This window comes from Lutra lutra, chromosome 2, assembly GCF_902655055.1.
Source record: "Lutra lutra chromosome 2, mLutLut1.2, whole genome shotgun sequence".
Taxonomy (NCBI): domain Eukaryota; kingdom Metazoa; phylum Chordata; class Mammalia; order Carnivora; family Mustelidae; genus Lutra; species Lutra lutra.
Genome location: NC_062279.1, coordinates 38,011,693 through 38,027,997, shown reverse-complemented (window position 1 = coordinate 38,027,997; position 16,305 = coordinate 38,011,693). Strand labels below are relative to the sequence as shown.

The 16,305-nt window shown below is 38.4% G+C and overlaps 1 protein-coding gene across 1 annotated transcript in view; it reads left to right on the top strand.

Moving 5' to 3' along the window:
* ZMAT4 (zinc finger matrin-type 4) overlaps positions 1 to 15,757 on the top strand; it is a 347,134-nt gene extending 331,377 nt beyond the window's left edge. Inside the window, exon 7 of the mRNA XM_047717168.1 lies at positions 14,103 to 15,757. Coding sequence (XP_047573124.1) covers positions 14,103 to 14,118 — 16 coding nt within the window. The 3' untranslated portion in view covers positions 14,119 to 15,757. The remainder of the gene's footprint in view (positions 1 to 14,102) is intronic.
* The last annotated feature ends 548 nt before the right edge of the window (positions 15,758 to 16,305 follow it).

The following is a 16,305-nucleotide window of genomic DNA, read 5'->3' as shown; positions in this document are numbered from 1 at the left end:
GGGGCGCCTGGGTGGCTCAGTGGGTTAAAGCCTCTGCCTTCGGCTCAGGTCATGATCCCAGGGTCCTGGGATTGAGCCCCTCATCGGGCTCTCTGCTCAGCAGGGAGCCTGCTTCCTCCTCTCTCTCTGCCTGCCTCTCTGCCTACTTGTGATCTCTGTCAAAATAAATAAAAACTGTCAAATAAATAAAATCTTAAAAAAAAAAAAAAAGGAACTCTGAAAAGAGCCTGGGAAGATGGCAGAGTAGGAGGATCCTAAGTTCATGTCATATAAATATACCTAGATCACAGCCACATCAGTGCAACTAACCCAGAAAATAACCAAAATGTATCAGAACAACCTCTCTACAGTCAAGCATAGTGGGGAGGCCATATTGAAAATGGTAGAAGGGCAGAGATGTGGTCAGGAACCAAACTTCCTGTGAGAACAACCTTAAACAGGAGGGACACCAAGAGCATGTTGAAGGGCAAGGAGCACACCACACACCCAGACATGGGGGGGTCCTGTCCTGGGAAGATGAGTCCCCATAACAATTAGCATCAAGAACCAGAGGGACTTAACTATGCTAGTTCTTATAATCAGTGGGGCTTAACTCTAGTACTTTAAAAATCAGCAGGCTTAGCAATGGGAGAGCAACAGAGCAATAGGAAACTGAGCCTCTGCTCTTAAAGATCCAGCAAAGCAAACAACCCTGTGGATACAGCATAGAAGTAGCAGGGGTATACTGAAAGGATGTTTATTTACTAATCTCAGAACATGCACTGGATGTGGAGGGGTCTTTATGAAACTTATCCAAGGACAAAAGAGCTAGCAGGTGCCATTTCTTCTCACCTCCCAACCTTCAGCCTAGATACCCTGACACCTGCCAAAACCAATGTGTGAACACTTGCCACCTAGCTTGCTAAAAGCACACCCTACCCCTATGTTCTCCTGTGGATCTGCTCCAACCAACCTACCCCACTTGAGGGAGTCCTAAGATGACACTTGACATTCTGCAGGCAGCCCCTACAGTGACTAGGACTTGCCCTAGGTAGAGAGAAAGATAACCACACACACCAGTTTGACTGGAGCCCCAGCAATGGGTTGGAGGCAGATATTTGATCTCACTGCGAGCCCAACCCATCAACAAAAAACCCACTGGGTCAGGAGGAAAGAGCCCTGTAGCTTAGGGTCACTGCAACCCCAACAGACTGACTAAGGACAGACATGTGATCTGACCCAACTACAAGCCTAAGGCAGCCCCAGACTGGTCCTTAAGGCACAGGTACCAAGCCCTGCCCACAAAAGACAAAGGAGACCATTGCAGCCAACTGGACTGAAAGCAAAAGCATCTCAATCACAACAGTAGGGGCCACAAAACACACATAAGAGATACCCCCAAATCACCTGGATCTCGGGAACAGAGGACACTGCACTGTGGGGCACTACAGGACCTCTTCTTCACAAGGCCAGTACTTCCAAGACCAGGAGACATAGCTGGCTTTCTAAACATAGAAACAAACACAGAGAATTAGACAAAATGAAGAGATAGAGGAAAACATCCCAGATGAAAAAAGTAGGACAAAATCACAGCAAAAGAGCTAAATAAAATGGAAGTAAGTAATATTCCTGATAGGGAATTCAAAGTAATGGTCATAAAGTTACTTACTGGACTTGAGAAAAGAATGGAAGATCTCAGTGAGACCTTCAACAAAGAAATAGAAAATATAAAAATTAACCAGAGATGAAGAACTCAATAACTGAAATTAAAAATACACTAGAGGAAATAACAAGTAGACTAGAGAAAGCAGAAAAACAGATCAGCAAGCTGGAAGACAGAGTAATGGAAAGCAACAAAGCTGAACAGCAAAAAGAAAAAAAAGAAAGATTAATAAAAACAAGAATAGACTAAGGGAACTCAGCATCATCATCAAGCATAATAACATTCATAGGGATGAATATGAATAATATTCATAATAACATTATCAGGATCCTAGAAGGACATGAGAGGGAAGGAGGGTCAGAAAATTTATTTGAAGAAATAATAGCTGAAAACTTTCCTAATCTGGGGAGGAAAACAGAAATCCAGATCTAGAAGGTATAGAGAGCCCCCAACAAAATCTACCCAAGGAGGTCCATTCAAGATACATAGAAAGTAAAACAATAAAAATAGTGAGAAAGAATTTTAAAAACAACAAGAGAAAAGAAAATAGTTACATGCAAGGGAAACCCCATAAGACTATCAGCTGATTTTTCAGCAGAATTTTGCAGGCCAGAAATGAATGGCATAATATATTCAAAATGCAAAAAGTTAAAAAAAACACACACACAAAAAAAACACCTGCAGCCCAAAGTATTCTATCCAGAAAGGCTATTGCTCAGAATTAGAAGATGAGATAAAGAGTTTCCCAGACAAACAAAAGTTAAAGTTCATCGCCATGAATCTAGCCTTATAAGAAATGTTAAAGGGAGTTCTTAGAGTGGAAAGAAAAGTAGTAAGAATGTTATGAGAGGACAAAAAAATTTCACAGGTAAGTGAAAACATAGTAAAAGCAGTAGATTAATCATATATAAACAGTATGGAGGTTAAAACACAAAGTTGCAAAATCAATCTTATCTATAAAAATCAGTCAGAGGATTCGCTAAATAAAAAGGATCAAAAAAATTGAAAAAACATTAGCTAAACTCATCAAAGAGAGAGAGAAGATTCAAGTAAATAACAGCAGAAACAAAAGAGGAGAAATAATAACCAGCTCCACAGAAATACAAAGGATTATAAATAATATGAAGGATTATATATTTTACATGAAAGATTATATGCCAATGTTTGGACGATGTAGGAGAAATTGATAAATTCCTGGAAACATTTAACCTTCCAAAACAGAATCAGGGAGAAATAGAAAATTTGGATAAAGTGATTATTAGCAATAAAATTGAATCACTAATCAAAAAAACTCTCAACAAAAAAAAGTCCAAGAACAAATGACTTCACAGGTGAATTCAGCCAAACATATAAAGAAGAGTTAATATGTATTCTTCTTAAACTATTCAAAAAATTAGAAGAGGGAAGAATGCTTCCAAAATCATTCCATGAGTCCAGCATTATCCTGATACCAAAAACCAGATAGACACTAAAATAAGAGATAACTATAGTCCAATATCTCTGATAAATGGATGCAAAAATCCTCAACAAAATACTGTCGAACCAAATCCAACAGTACGTTAAAAAAAAAAAAAAAAAACACATTTATCACAATCAAGGGGGATTCTAGGGTGGTTCAATACTTGCAAATCAACATGATACAGCACATTAATAAGAGAAAGGACATAAGACCATATGACTATCTCACTAGATGCAGAAAAAGATTTGACAAAGTACAACAGATATTCATGATAAATACTCTCAACAAAGTAGGATTAGAAGGAACATACCTCAATTAAAAAAGGCCATAAATGAAAAACTCACAGCTAACACTATACTCAATGATGAAAAACTGAGGACTTTTCCTCTAACATCAGGTATAAGACAAGGATGTCCACTCTCACCACTTTTATTCAACATAGTACTGGAAGTCTTAGCCACAGCAGTGAGACAAGAAAAAGAAATAAAAGAAGAAGTAAAACTTTCACTATTTGCAGATGACATGGCACTATACAGAGAAAACCCCAAAGACCCCACCAAAAATTACTGGAAATGATAAATGAATTCAATGAAGTTACAAGATACAAAATCAATATACAGAAATCTGTTAAATATTTATACACTAATAATGAGTTAGCAGAGAGATAAATTTTTAAAAATCCCATTTGCAATTGTACCACGAAGAACATACCTAGGAACAAATTTAATCAAGGAGGTGAAAGTCCTGTATTCCAAAAACTATAAAACACTGATGAAAGAAATTGAAGATGACATAAACAAAAGGAGAGATGTTCCATGCTCATGAAGTGGGAGAACCAGTATTGTTAAAAATGGCTGTACTACCCAAAGCAATCTATAGATTTAATGCGATCCCTACCAAAACATAAACATTTTTCACAGAACTGGAACAAATAATCCTAAAATTTATATGGAACCACAAAAGACCCCAAATAGCCAAAGCGATATTGAAAAAGAAGAACAAAACTGGAGGTACCATGACCGCTGATTTCAAGACAAACTACAAAGCTATAGTAACCAAAACAGTATGACACTGGCACAAAAATAGACACATAGATCAGTATAACAGAATAGAAAGCCCAGAAATGAGCCCAGGCTTTTATGATCAATTAATCTACCACAAAGGGGGCAAGAATATACAATGGGAAAAAGCCTCATCAACAAATGGTATTGGGAAAATTGGACAGCTTTCTGCAAAAGAATGAAACTGGACCACTTTCTTATGTCATACACGAAAATAAACTCAAAATAGATTAAAGGCCTAAATATAGGACCTGAAACCATAAAACTCTCTAAAGAAAACCTAGGTAGTAACCACTTTGATATCAGCCATAGAAACATTATTTTAGACATGTCTCCTTTGGCAAGGGAAACACAAGCAGAATTAAACTATTTGGACTATACCAAAATGAAAAGCTTTGGCACAGACCATCAACTAAATAAAAAGGAAACCTACAGAATGTGATAAGGTATTTGCAAATGATATATCTGATAAGGGGTTGATATCCAAAATATATAAAGAATGCATACATCAACACCGAAAAACCCCAAATAATCCAATTAAAAATGTGCGGAGGACACAAACAGACATTTTTACGAAGAAGACATACAGATGTGTAACAGATATATGAAAATATGCTCAACCACTAATCATCAGGGAAATGCAAGTCAAAACAACAATGAGATATCTCCTCACACCTGTCAGAATGGGTCAAATGACAAATAGGAACACTAGCGTAACAGCAAGTGTTGGGAAGGAGCTGGAGAAAAGGGAACCCTTATACACTGTCAGTGGTCATGTAAACTGGTGCAGCCACTGTGGAAAGCACTGTGGAGTTTCCTGAAGAAATTAAATATAAAAATACCATAGATAATGGATAAAGAAGATGTGATGTATATATAAAATGGAATATTATTCAGCCATGGAAACAAACGAAGTCTTGTCCTTTGCAAGAACATGGGTGGGTCTAGAGGGTATAATGCTACATGAGTGAAATGAGTTAGTCAAAGACAAATGCTTTTACTCATATGTGGAATCTAAGAAACAAAATGAATGAGGAAAAGAAAGAGACAAACAAAAAAGGTAGAGAATGAACTGGTGATTGCCAGAAGGGAGGTGGGTGAAAAGATTGATGAGTAAGTGAAAGGGATTAAGAGAACACTTATCATCAGGGGCACAGGGGTGGCCCAGCCAGTTAATCATCAGACTCTTGGTTTCAGGAGGTCATGATCTCAGGGTAATGAGATCAAGCCCCACATCAGGCTCCATGCTGGGTGTGGAGCCTGCTTGAGATTCTCTCTCTCCCTGACTTGCCCCTCTGTGTGCTCTCTCTCTAAAATAAATAAATAGATAAAATCTTTAAAATAAAGAGTGCACTTATCATGATAACCACTGAGTCATGTATAGAATTGTTGAATCATTATGTTGCATACCTGAAACTAATATACAAATGTATGTTAATTATACTTGAATTATATATGCATATGAACATAATATATGTAATTGTATATATATAAATATACATAAAAGAACATATAAAAGAAATATGGTTTATATCTGAAAACATATCTGATTTCAAATACTTTTGGTGTTTCTAGACCAGCACTGTCCAGTAGAACCCCCTGTGATGATGAAAATGACTTGTCTCTGTTCTATACAATGTAGTAGCTGCTAGCCACATGTGGCTGTGGAATACTTAAAATGTGGCCAGTGTGGCTGAGGAACTGAATTTTTAATTGTATTTAATTTTAATTATCTTACATTTAAATAGCCACATGTAACTACTGGGTATGGCAGTGGACAGTATAGTCTAGATCATGTTAGCTTTTTTTTTTTTCTTTCAGCACGAGGGAATATTGCACACCCATCAAATATTAGCATTCATCCCACCCCCACTATCTTTGTGTAGTATGCCTTTGTTTTTTCCCATGATTCTTCATCTACCCTGAAAACATGTAGAACCAGAGCTGCCCTTGGGTTCCAGAAACCATGTCTTACTTCAACACTGTTTTTCTTTCTCCTAATTACATAAGATACGTAATCCACTGAGCCTAAAGCAGGGCCCATGTAGCAGAGTAATACTAATACTAGTAATGATAATAAGAGACAACATTAATTTGTTGCTCCATATGGACAAGGTATATTATACTTCCATGTATACTAACTTATTTCAATTTCATAGCACCCTGTGAGACCTATGTTGTTATTATATCATCCCCATCTAATGGATCAGGAAACTGAAATAAAGACCCCAAAGCTACTGAGTGCAAGATCTGTGATTTGAGGTCTGGCATTTAATGGTAGAGCTCATTCTCTGACAACTTCAGCGTCCACTGTTTTTACTAGGATTCTGTTATTCATGATAAATGATATATTGAGTCCATGGCCACATGACTGAACTTGATCTTCAGCCTCTCCTCCCCGCTACAGAGGTCATGATGTCATTTGGCTCAAAGCCTTAACCCACTAATCTCATGGTAGATCTTTCCAGCATGGCCAGCCTCCATCTTGAAATTATGTGGGGATTCACTACGAGTCACCTCATTAGCATAAGCTGTCAGGACCCACTATGAATAACAAAGGCACTCCTGTCATTTTACTGATGTCTTTCTTCCTGTGTGAAAGCCTTTTAGTTTGATGTAGTCCTAATTGTTTATTTTTGCTTTTGTTTCCCTTGCCTTGAGGAGACAGAGCCAGAAAAAAAAAATGTTTCTAGGGCTGATGTCAAAGAGATTACTGCCTAGGTTTTCTTCTGGGAGTTTTATGGTTTCAGGCATCACATTTTGGTCTTTAATCCACTTTGAGCTTATTTTTGAGTATGGAGTGAGAAGGTGGGCCAATGTCACGCTGTCTGGCACAGAACTGTCCTGTTTTCCCAACACTATTTATTTACTGTATATTCTTGCTTCCTTTGCCATAGATTAATTGACCATTAAAAATATGGGTTTATTTCTGGGATCTCTAGTCTGTTCCATTTATCTATGTGTCTGTTTTTGTGCTAATACCATACTGTTTTGATGACTATAGCTTTGTAATGTGTCTTGAAATCTGAAATGATGATCCCACCAGCTTTGTTTTCCTCATTGTATGCTGTTACTTCCTTTGTCATAGATGAATTGACTATCCTTTTTATGGTGACGGAGGGTAACTATTTGTGTCATGGTGAGCATTTCATGATGTATATATTGTTCACCTGGATCTAATATAATATTGTATGCCAATTATAGTTCACCTAAAAAATAAATGAATAAATAAGTACACACAGGGAAAAAAGCCAAACGTCACTTTGAATATGTTAGAAACAAAAACAAAAGACAAAAAGCAAAAACACTCCTAACAATTGGGAAATTCCAAGGGCTTATTTTCACTCCAGGAACCTGGAACAAAAATAAATAAATAAATAAATTCTTTTTTATATAATGGCTACTTCAGAAATTTTCCTTTTAAGTGATTAAGAGTTAAGGATGAGGACAGAAGAATCTCTATTTTTTTTTTTTAAGATTTTATTTATTTATTTGACAGAGAGATCACAAGTAGGCAGAGAGGCAGGCAGAGAGAGAAGGGGGGAAGCAAGCTCCCTGCTGAGCAGAGAGCCCGATGTGGGGCTCAATCCCAGGACCCTGAGATCATGACTTTAGCTGAAGGCAGTGACCTAACCCACTGAGCCACCCAGGCGCACCTAAATTTTTTATAGTTACTGGACTTATTCACGTATACTGTCTCATTTAATCCTCATGACTCTTCCGTGTGGAAGATACTATTGATGTCTTTGTTTTATAGATGGATAAGCTGAAACTAAATAAAGATAAAAACATGGTACAAAAATATCCAACTAGTAATAATGGGTGTTGGAGTTTAAAAATCAAGTTTTCTAACTTTAAATCGTAAGCACTTTGAATCTATAAGAATAGTAGATAGAGATAAGAATAGAGATGCTTTGAATGTTCTTAGTTACTTTTTTTTATCTGTAAATGAAGGCCAGGAGTGGATTTGTCCAAGATATAGGTCAGGGAATGGAGGAATTTGAGTATCTGGGAATTAGGCTTTTTCCCCAACGTGCCAATTGATTCCTTCTCTGGTCTCCCTGTGTTTATTTGGAGAAGGCTATGCATTGATTCTGTATCAGGCCTATTGCAAGATGAAATAGAGAAATCAAGTCCCAGGCTTCTTTGTAGGGAGGACAGGTAGTCAAAAGAAGATGACCATATTATGTAGTTAGAGAAACAGTAGAGGAAAACACTTAGGATGGGCCCTAACAAGGACTGGCTAGGGAAAAGAGCATAAGGAAAGATTTCCTACAGGAGACAAAGTAGGAGCTGAGGCTTAGAAACAAACCAGGACTAACCAGGCCTCCAGATCTGTAAGTGAATGGAAAAGGGATACTGGACTGTCACCTAGATCTAGGAGGCTGATGGGTCCCGATGATGCCCCAAAGCCTAGTGCTTTGCAGCTCCCTTGTTCTGTTTGCATCTGCCCCAGCTGTGACTTGAAACCCATTGTAGGAGGAGTGGAATCCCCCCAGTAAAGAGGTCTGGGATGTGAGGATCTGGGCCTCAGAAATGCTAGGGGTATACAGGTGTGTCAGGGCTCCACTGAGTTTTGCATCTATAAAATGAGGACTTTGGTCTTTCTTATGTGATCCCTGGGGTCTTTCCGCCTCTAACATTTCATTATTTTGTGATTTTATGAAAAATGTTTTGCAAAGCAAATGAATAGTATAAACAAGATTATAGAGAGAGTATTTGCCTTCTTAAGGGAATGAATTGTTCTCAAGCACTTTAGGAGCGCTCATTTGCATATAAACAATGCAAATTCTATATAAACAGAGGCGGCTTGTTTTCTTAGGTGTTTTGGTAAGTTAATTACAAATCATTCTTGTCAATTTTGCTAGTCTCTGTGTATTAGGAGGTGATGGACTTGCATTCATTTTAAATATTCTATACTTTTGAATATTCACAGCTTCTTGAGTGTTCATAATATCTTACTTTTCTCTGAATTAGCTTGAATTTCCTTAAATGATTTATTTATTCAGTGGCCTATAAATATATAGGATTTGTTTTTCCAAGAAGGATTTGGAGAAATTCATCTTGCACTACCCATATGCTTGAGGAGCTGGCTGAACTCCACCCCACTTTCAGTCCTCTTGGATTGGCATGGACCTACTCAACAAAGTTTACAGCAACCTGTTAAGATCCAAAGTCCTGTCTTTGCTTTTAACTCCCAGTGTTTTGTGGTCTTTCTACATTTTTCTCCCCTTATACATTTGAGTGCTTCTCCCCTCCACCCCCATGCCACATCATTCAGACTACATCAACTTCCACTAACAATTAACATTTTCCAAGTATTTTATTTGTCTAGATGAAATTCAAAGATTAAGGCTTCAGACAGAGGTAGCACCATGCACAGAACAAATCCATTTTCCTGGTTCCAGTCTCTCCACGTTTCATCTTATCTCCCACATTTTTTTTTTATCTTCTCCTCTTTTTTCTCCAAACCCCTTTCTTCCCCTGCCTTTCACCATTTTCAGAATCAAGACACATCGTACCCCTTGTCTGAAGCATCACAGTTTACCGATCACTTGCTGTGGCTTGGGCATTCTCTTGAGGTTTTGTTCTCTACTCCCTAGTGGCTGCTCAAAACTTTCCAAATACATTTGGTTGGGTCCAGGTAGGTTAAGGCAAGGATATTTTAAGGAAGCACGTTTCTGCTAAGAGGACTGGGAAAGGCTGAAGAAGCCCGGGGTGAAGGATGAGCTCCCAGGAAGAGAGTGTGCACACCATAGAAGCATGTGGGAGTGTGGCAGGTGCAGAAACTTCAAGTTCCTCTCAGTGGTGGGAGTTTAGTGTGATTACAGGGAACAGGGACAAAAAGATGGAGCTGGAAGAGAAGACCGTGGTCTCATCCCAAATGACTTTTGTGTATTACACTTCTCTCCAGGAGGTGGGGGGAACCCAGTGAAGCACTACAACACCGGTGTGATGATGCAGCAGAGCTGGTGGCAAAGATGCCAGAGAGAAGCCAAGTATTGCGTCAAGGGCCCGGGATCAGGCACGGGCAGGGGGTGCAAAGGACATGACCTATTTCAGAATGAAACAGGAGGCCAATAAGATTGTGGCTGACTGGTTATGGGTGGGGGAGAAAAAGAAACAAACCTGGGAAAACAACTGAATTTCTGCCTTGAACTCCTATTTGTTGGGTTAGGGAATGGCAGGAAAAGAAAGAATAGAAATTGGGAGAAGCTTGATTTGGGAAATGTAGTTTTTTTATTTGTTTGTTTTGTTTTGTTTTGTTTTTGGAAAAGGTAGTTTAATTTGGTTTATCTGTGTCCTGTGGTAATAAACTGAGTAAAGATGACTAGTTCTTGGATGTCATTCATGACACATCTCCGGCAATAGATTCAAAGCACATTCAGAGTCATGACTGTTCAGCAAACATGTGTGTGGAAGGTGTCTAGAACATAGCTTCTCATCCAACACACCTAACACATTCTGGCCGCATCATTTCATAGAAGTTGGGGTCCGTGATTTCATTTCTCACGTCCCTGTAAACTTGCTCTCTGGGTTTCAGACACCAGGCTTCATCATGGCTGAGGACTCTGCTTTTGTTTTTTAATGGGCTTATTGAACAGTTTAAATCCAGTGTGGGACAAACACATCAATTTTTCTTCAGTAGCCATCTCCAGACACAGTAGGAAGGATATGTTTCCCACCGTTCCCCCCACCACCTTGATAACATGGCAGAAAGACCACATACATTTCTGGGCATTTTCCATGGTGAAATCTCAGTATCGAAGACTCCTTTTTAGGTAAAAAGAATGAGATCTTGCCAATCATGACAATATGGGTAGACCTAGAGGGTATTGCTAAGTGAAATAAGACTGAAAGAAAAAAAAAAAAACAAATACCATATGATTTCATTTATATGTGGAATCTAAAACACAAACAAACAAGTTTTTTTAACAGCAGAAAAAGAGCCGTAAATACAGAGAACACACTGGTGGTTGCCAGGAGGGAGGATGGAAGGGGGATGGGCAAAATGGGTGAAAGGAAGTGGGAGGTACAGGCTTCCAGGTATGGAATGAGTAAGTCAAGGATGAAAGGTAGAGCATAGTGAATATAGTCAATGGTATCATAATAGGTTGTATGGTGACACATGGGAGCTACATTTGTGGTGAGCCTGGCATGTGTCCAGTTGTTCAGTTGTTGAATGCCTAAGCTGTACACCTGAAACTAATGTAACACTGTGTGTCAACTACACTTCAATTAAAAAAAAAAAAAAAAAAAGGAAGTCCTTACCAGTGTACATAAGACTACAACCCCATGCCTGTTTGGAGCACCAGCCTCTCTGAACCTTCTAGGTCTGAATGGAAAAGGGGGCAGCTAATACAAAGAGAAGATTTTTTTTTTTTAAGTAGGCAGAGAGGCAGACAGAGAGAGAGGAAGGGAAGCAGGCTCCCTGCTGAGCAGAGAGCCCGATGCGATGCTTGATCCCAGGACCCCGGGATCATGTCCAGAGCTGAAGGCAGAGGCCTTAACCCACTGAGCCACTCAGGAGCCCCAAGAGAAGATTTTTAATTTAACTGGTCCTACAAATGTGCTTCTTATTCTGCTTGGGGTTTCAGAATGCAGACCTACCTGTAAGGCCATTAAGTCTCGGTATAGGGGGAGCTCCTCCAGGGGCTGGAGCTCACAGAGTCAGATGGAGCCCCCTAGTTCATGGACGTGAGCATTTCCCTCTTTGGAAAGCAGAATGTACTCATTCCAGATTGCTGTGAGTTTTTTGAACTGCATTCCAAGACCCAAAGAAAAGTACCTAGTAACTTTCAGTAACTTTTTTTTTTTAAGTGAAGTGGCAGCTATGTTGTATCATTTTTATGATGATATATGTCAAAAATAAAGCCAGCTCTATGAGTGTATTGGTACATATACAATGCAACTGAAATTTCTCTTCAGATAGAATTAAATTGCAGACTCTGAGAACAGAGACTGTCCCTCACCACAAATGGAAACTGTATAATGAATTCTTTTTTCCCTATGCCTTTCTTCAATTTTCTATTTAAAGAAATTTCTGAAAATACATGAATTATGCAGCTTATCTCTCAGATGAAAAAGAATGTTCTTCTTGGATTGGTTGGCTGCATATTTATTAATAGCAGTAAAATTTTCCATGTTCTTTTGTATCAAATGGGATGCTGACTAAAATATGAAGGAGCCTTTTCAGCAATAATAAGAGTAACGAATGAATAATTATAAAAGCTATATGGAATTGAAAGACATTTTAATTTGTCATTACTTCTGTGTTCAGAAAGGATCTGAATAATCATTCTGACTATAAAAAGGACGAGTGTGCTATTTTTGCTCATTATGAGATTAAGTTCTTAATATACCACTTTTACTATAAGTTAAAAAAAAAACAAACCTCTTTTAGTTTCCTCTAATGATGTAATCATAACTGAAGACTGCTCAGCTGTATGTGTGTTTGGCCCTTTCCCTGTAATAAGGCAGTGGGACACTTTAAACTGATTTTAATTTGAAAAGTGTTGGTCTATGCAATTTATAGAAATGAGATTATACTTGTTTGCTTAGTGAGAACTTTCAACCTTTATGTCACATTAACACACAAAAATGACAAGGACTGTAGAATTTCCTCAGGTCATGACCGGATGGAGCAGAAACTGAATATGGGATTCCAAACAGGATTTTTCTTTTTATAACAACCATTTAAAAATGGCTGTGCTTATCAGGGTAATTCAAAGGCAAAATTCCAAAACAATTTTTTTTTTTACCCAGAAATGCATATAGCTTACGTTTTCTTTTAGTTTGCGTTATACAACAACATTCAAACTCTTATCCACATCCTAAGAATATTCTGTGAAAGCAACTTTTTTTGGAAAATAAAATTGCAAGATATGCTGTGTGCTTCTTAGGTGAGTGATAGAATTTTCCTTTGTAGCTTGTGAATTTTCATTTGCCAGATTTTGACTACAATATTTAGCTCTCAGTGACGAGGGATAGGAGAATCTATGTGAGGAATCCAACCTCCTCCTGCACTTTTGGCCCCCTCCCCTCTAAAAATAGAGTTTTAGGGATAACTGTCAACTACGAGCAAAGATTGTTTTGGCAGCCTCACTGCAGCTAGAGGACATGTTCTATTCTATGAGAAAAATTCCCTGCACAGAATGCCAACAAGCCTTTTGATTCTCATCTTTCCCAGGGTTCAGCCCCACCCCCTGAAGCAGCTGTGTGAACATGTGCCATTCACTTAGCCACTTTAAGCCTCAGTGTTCTCACTGTTAAAATGGGAAGAAAAGGCTTCCAAATTAGAGGTGGTTGTGGGGATTAAATTATAAGTAAAATTACATGAAGTTCTTGACACATAGTAGGCATGCAATAAATGGTCTTATCTTAAAGAAAAACAAAACCAAAACCTTTAAGAAGTAGTTACCTATTTGATTTTAATCAATACGTTTTGAGAGTAGAGCCAGAAAACACTTTTTTCCTATTTATCTAACAGGGAACATTCTGAATGAATTGAGAATGTGGTTTATAACAATAATCTGAAATCTAAATGCTATAATGTTGTTCTCCCTCCCACCAAGAGGGTTCTGCAAGTCATTATAGCTGAAACTTAAGGATGGGTAGATGCTGTCCACCATAAATATAAACCAATTTGTCATTTTCATCTTAAGAACTTTCAGAATGAATTTAGTTAGTGTCTGGATTGATAGGATTGAGACATATATTTTCTTGTACATACATAGAGATGACATTGGTAATTGAGTTATTATATTTACAGGTTATTTAGAATGTAAAAGATTCATCATATAAATTCAGCTTTACTTTAATTTGATGGCTAAAGTGATGTGGGGGGAGACTGAGAGAGAGAGGGGAAAGGAAGGAGAGAGGAGGGTTAGAATATGTAATTATGAAAGAAGGTAAGACTGTGTTCCCTTCTGTCTTATAGCCTGAAGAATAAGTAGTGAAAACATCAATCAAGAGATGAGAAAAAAAAAAAAATGTCAGGATTTCTCTGCCGTGGAGAATTGCTTATCAACCACCAGAGGAAGATGCTTTCTTGAACAATGAACATTTCTTATGAGGATTCACAGATTAACATATGACTAATCTTAGTTTTGGAGAGTGAATGAGCGTTCTTGCTTTCTTTCTTTCTTTTAATTTTGTGGTAAGTTATGATATTTGGATGGATTTTTAAATTCTTCCCTGATGATCTATTTAGCACATGTTCTAAATTATTATCCTACAGCAAACAGTGGGAACATCATTCAGACTTAAAGACAGTGGGAAGATCTCAATTTCCAATTTATTCTAGATTTCTTCAACATACAATTATTCCATTAAGTCCTTGATGATTGAGATGTAAAGCACCTTTATCAAGAAATACACATTATTTTTCCATCACGCTGAACATGATTGGTGGCAACACGCACGGAACCAGAACGAGTCACTACTAGTAGAAGATATATAATGGACACAATTACTACTCCTTCATTTCACCTTCAAAACTGTGAGCGAGGTTTGCCATCTGAATGACAAGAATAAAGAGAGCGAATAAAGGAAGAAGCCCATCTTTTTTTTCTGATCACTCAAAGAACAGTTTCTCAAGGTTAAGCCAAGTCCTCTTTGCAAGCTGCCAAAATAATAGCTTAGGAAAAGAATTAGTTTGCCTGCATGATGATCCTCTTAGGCAAAAAATGTCTTCACAGCCGTTGACCTTGATGAAACGTTTTCCCAAAGGCATCCAAGAGAAGAATCACAAACCCCCGAATGAGAGGGAAATAAATGACTATTTCTTATGAAGTTGGCCTGAACTGTGGGCTTTGGTGTGGGGTGCTGATGACTGGGGAAGAACTGCGTAAGTTCTGAAGAATGAATGACAGCCTTGGTTATGGTGAGTCCCCCTCTTCCTCTGTTCCTCACTGAAGTTCTCTTGCTGAGCCAAGGTTCAGTCACTTTGGAAAGAACACCACTAGCCAGTATGACAGCCTGGAAAACTGTTATTCTCTGATGGGGAATGCCTCTGAGTGTAAATTCTGAAGCTTTCTCTGGGTGTAACTCTTCTCCGTCGTGACTCGATCTGGTGTCTGCAAAGCCAAACATTTAACTCCTCTTTACAATGTTTCTCAGAGCTCTGACTGGCGTTGCCCTTTGTACATGGTGACCACAGGCCACTGATCTCCCGGTGTCAGGGTTTTCTGGACGTCCGTTATTTTTCTGCAGAGAGCCGAGGTGGTCACATCTCACTGAGCAATAAATGAAATGACTCAGAAATGCACCGTGTTGTTACGAAGGTGTTTGAAATTTGGCACCACTCCCTTGAGAGGGCCCACTCAGGAGGGATCAGGGTTGTTAGCCTCTGTGCCTACAGAGAGAAGCAGCTGCGCCAGCCATGTGCTGTCCTGTGGGAAGGCAGGAGGGTCTGATGGCAAGCAGTCCATCTTGCTGTTTTGGAAAGCACACAACAGAGCTACAAACCTGCAATGATGACTTTTCTTCCAATGTGTGAAATAATGCTTTATCTGTCTAGTCCGCTGTAAAATAAGCATCATCCAAGTAAAACAAACAAACAAACCAACCCCAAAAAACGACAACAAAAAACCCACACAAAAAAACTTTGTTTCTGTTTGTGTTTAGTGAGTGAGCTCATACCCTCAAGTGTTTTGTTTGGTTTTGTTTTTAATGACCTGATCTAGTTGAGCCTGTGAACATAGATCTCTTTTGCTCTACGGAGAGGCTATGCCAAAGCCTTTACAGATAAGCTTCCGGATATAATAATCAGATCATCTCAGAATTCCTCATCTAAATACCATTGCTCCTTGGCAACCTGTCAAGTGAAAGTGAATATCCTGCCAGAAAACAAACATTTCGTTTGTTTGCTGTCAAATTTCTTTTTTTATTTCTGCATAAATAAGGGAAATGATTGTTCCAATGTACCACGGAGTTGACATATTGTCTTAAACAAGAAGAGCCAGTGAATGTTATTTATATTTTGGGAAATCTTAGATGGAGATGCCTCTACTCGGAAAACTAGCTGTTTGTTGTTTCTGTTCTTATTTATTAGTAGTAGTAATAGTAATAGTAATATGGTTGTATTTGTTTAATTAGGTCATGTCTTACGTTCCAAGTCATAATGGAACCAATGGGAGTAA